The sequence below is a fragment of the Amaranthus tricolor genome, chromosome 4, assembly GCF_026212465.1.
Source record: "Amaranthus tricolor cultivar Red isolate AtriRed21 chromosome 4, ASM2621246v1, whole genome shotgun sequence".
NCBI classification, from domain to species: Eukaryota; Viridiplantae; Streptophyta; class Magnoliopsida; order Caryophyllales; family Amaranthaceae; genus Amaranthus; species Amaranthus tricolor.
In genome coordinates, this window is record NC_080050.1 from 969,217 (window position 1) to 972,960 (window position 3,744).

A 3,744-nucleotide genomic window follows, 5' to 3' on the forward strand; every position below is an offset into this window, starting at 1 on the left:
ATTAGATTGAGTAATGGACTCTCCATTACATTTCCAGTGATGGAGAGTATCCTAACTCTAGTGAAACAACTTTTTTATATTTTTGCCAAACATATCAAATTCAAAGTGACACAAAAATAATAGCTTTGTCTAAAAAAATTGGCACTATTTTTCTTTTTAGTCTATTTAATTGAATTTCTTCAATTTTTATTTTTGTTTACAATTAATATTTTTTCTTTAATTCTTATCTATATATTTAACCTACATTTTTAGTTCACCCAAATATTTCTCTTACTTTCCGATAACATATACTTCCTCTGTTTGTTTACTTCCACCGAAATACTTTTTTGCGTAGTTCAATGCGTTTGTCAAATCATTTATATATAGAATTATACATAACTAAAAATTTCAAAAATAGATATTATGAAAATTTGCAGAGACGAATAAAACAAAATCACACATAATTATTTTTTTCTTACAATAGCCTCAATACGTAAAATACTATAGCATGATAAACACAGTAAAATTTCACTATGGTGCATCTAAAGAAATAGGGAAAATATCTTTTTATCACTTTCAAGCACTTTTCTATTTTTGTTTTATTTGTACCTAGAGTTATTTCTTTGAAACATATTTCTTTCGTTTTATTAAATTTGCTATTGATAGTGACATATTTTCACATAATATATTACAATCGGGTGAAAATATTTGAAAATTGAGGAAATAGATACTAATTTGGTGTGAATTGAGTATCAAATTGCTCCAAATTGGATGAATGTAGGAATAGTCCTATAGTCATGCATGTCCTTTTCCAAAAATTTCTTTTATAATACAAAATCCCATCCCACTACCCTCTACTCTTTAATTACCCTTCTTCTCTCTCTATCTCCTCATCTCTTCCAAAAGTCAGCGCCTTCCTTTGTCTCCTTCTTCATTCATTCATTCCTCTCTTTCTCTCTCTTCCCCTGTTTTCTCTCTCTTCACCATCCATGGAAAACCCACCAGATTGGGATCTCCTTGCTGTTGTTAGAAGTTGTTGTTCAACAACCACCACAACATCCTCCATTTCAACACCAGATCTAGAACCTTCTATTCCACCTCCACCCCCTTCTTCTAATTCTTCTTCTTCTACATCAAGTGTTTTATTCCATTTTCCAAATAATCCATTTGAATCTTGTCCTCTAACGACGTCGTTTTTATGTGGGCAAAAAGATTTACAAGATGTTTGTAAACCCCCTGTGATTTGTTCAACAACATCTACTAATAATATCAACAACAACATGCATAGTAATAGTTTTCAATCCCCTGTTTCTTCCCCTTCTTCTGTTATAACACCAAGATCTTTGGGTGTTTTTGAACAACAACAACAATTTAGAGGATTAATTAAGCCATCACAAGTAATTTTTCGGGCTACTACTCCTTCAATTGCTACTACTCCTATTGGTGTTACTAATTCTTCACATGTTCAAAGAACTAAAAAAAGGTTGGTTTTTTTTATTTTTTAAAAAAATATATGAATTTTTGATGAAATATTGAATTTTGAGAAGTACCCATTTGTTAGATTGACTTTAATTTTAATGGTTTTAGTTTTGATTTTGAAAATATAGGAAAAATTTGATGAAAAAGGTGTGCCATGTTCCTGCTGAAGGTCTTTCTTCTGATATGTGGGCTTGGAGAAAATATGGTCAGAAACCCATCAAAGGTTCTCCATACCCAAGGTTTGATTTTTTTCTTTCATTCTCTTATCACTTAGAAATTAGAATCTTCCTTTTTTTTTTTTTTTCATGAGTTTGTTTTGCATTTTATTTTCCCCATTTTTTTCAATAAAAGTTAGCACAATTAGCTCTTTTGAAAGATATGCAGCAAATTTAATTAGACTGATTTAATATGATAGAATATGTTATTAAGTGTATTAGTTTATACAAGTGTTTTGTTGTTAAGCATATGCTAAAGTATCCAATCATGATAATTAGCAATTAGCATTGTATGGTGATAAGCTCTTAAAAGTCATAATTGATAAGCTAGAGAATTTGTATTCAAACTCTTACATTGCTTAATAAAGCAATCTAAATCCTTGAACAAACTACTAGAAGAATCTCAAATCTTAACCCAATAATTCCTTTTTATTTCTCTTATAAGTGAAACCATAAAACTAGCACTCATACAATGAAATTTTACCATTTCTAGAAATCAACCAAACAAAATCACATAAAACCAGAGTAATTTGATTAAAAATCTTATAATTATTAAATTATATAACATACAACAAGGATTATTGCGAATTCTTACTTGTTTAGTATAGTCATTACTAGTTTCTCGGATTTGCTCCAATATAACATAATTTATCACTTAATTTGCTTTTTAAATTTGTAATTCGTTCGAAATAATTTAAAAATAGTTCATAATCGATCATAATTTACTTTTACTGATTCTCAATTCGCAAAGAGATTATTAAATCACGGGACATTGATTTGTTTTCTAACATTTTAATATTCTAAAAACAGGGGATATTACAGATGCAGCAGTTCAAAAGGATGTTTAGCAAGAAAACAAGTAGAAAGAAACAGATCAGACCCAAAAATGTTCATAGTTACATACACAGCTGAACATAATCATCCTATGCCGACTCACCGAAATTCCCTCGCCGGAAGTACACGTCAGAAACCGCTTACCACCGTCGGAACTCCGCCGGAACAACCCACTTGTTCTTCACCCTCCGCCGCCAGTCTCTCTCCGTTGACCGAAAAATCCGAGTCAAAAACCGATGTAGATGACATTATGAAAGAAGAAGATGATACAAATGAAATGGGTTTATCCGATTTAATTCTTAACGATGATTTCTACGTGGGTTTTGAGCAAATCGACGGTGGATCCGACGGTAGTGATTGTTTATCCGATCAATTCTCGCCGTCGTCGGATTTCCCTTGGTTGGTTAATAGTAGTAGCACGGCGACCGCCGCCGGTGGGAGTTGACTTTTTCCGATATAGGGTTGACTTTTTGTGAAGGGTGAAATTTACAAGTGGTTGATGATGGTGGGATTGACTTTTGATCCATTGACATGATGCTTTCCCACTTTTAATTTAGTCAACTTTTATTTTATTTTATTTTTTTAATTTTATTTTTTGTATTTTTTTGAGGGGAAGGTGGGAAAATGGTCTCACTATTTGTGAGAATCTATGTAAGGTCACAGTGGCATTGTGAAGTTGTGATTTGTAAGGTAGTGGGAATGAATAGTGAAAGAAAGGTTGAGAGAAGGATAAGGAAGAGAGAGAAAGAGAGATGACACTTTTTGTTGGTAGAATCTCAATTTCTCTACTAAAACTAAAGGACTAAAGGAGTATTCCTTTTATTTTTCTTTTACTTTTGGAAAAATTCTAAACTTTAGTGTAATAATTTTTGCAAGCTACTTCAATATCCTTATAAATATTTTAGTTGTAGCCAATGCTATTGTGTATATTGATTATTAGTTTTATAGATGTATATTGTAAGACTATTGCTACTAATGTTGTATCTTTGATATGTTTATAAGACGATTTCTCGGTTACATATAAGTCACCTGAAAGCTCTCGTTGATATAATACATATCTGATTCATATTTGATGTTAATATTTCTTTTTGAAAAAGGGATGTATGTGATCGAACATGTGACCTTTCGTTATATTTCAGTTTTACTAAAAATTTAAGTTGTTAGTTAAGATATCAAATACTATGATATGATATATAATCTATCCTATACTTCTATGTTGAAAGTAACTACAACTTCT

General features: G+C 31.1%; 1 protein-coding gene across 1 annotated transcript; it reads left to right on the forward strand.

Moving 5' to 3' along the window:
- Positions 1 to 825: 825 nt before the first annotated feature.
- On the forward strand, positions 826 to 3,528 carry LOC130811366 (WRKY transcription factor 22). Its single transcript, XM_057677643.1, has 3 exons — positions 826 to 1,462; positions 1,587 to 1,697; positions 2,484 to 3,528. The coding sequence occupies exons 1-3, from the start codon at positions 969 to 971 to the stop codon at positions 2,950 to 2,952; spliced, it is 1,074 nt and encodes a 357-aa protein (XP_057533626.1). The 5' UTR covers positions 826 to 968; the 3' UTR covers positions 2,953 to 3,528.
- The last annotated feature ends 216 nt before the right edge of the window (positions 3,529 to 3,744 follow it).

Coding starts and splice junctions, on each gene's coding strand:
- LOC130811366 (XM_057677643.1), top strand. CDS start 969: ATGGAAAACCCACCAGATTGGGATCTCCTTGCTGTTGTTAGAAGTTGT. Junction 1,463..1,586: donor GTTCAAAGAACTAAAAAAAG/GTTGGTTTTTTT, acceptor TTGAAAATATAG/GAAAAATTTGATGAAAAAGG. Junction 1,698..2,483: donor AAAGGTTCTCCATACCCAAG/GTTTGATTTTTT, acceptor TTCTAAAAACAG/GGGATATTACAGATGCAGCA.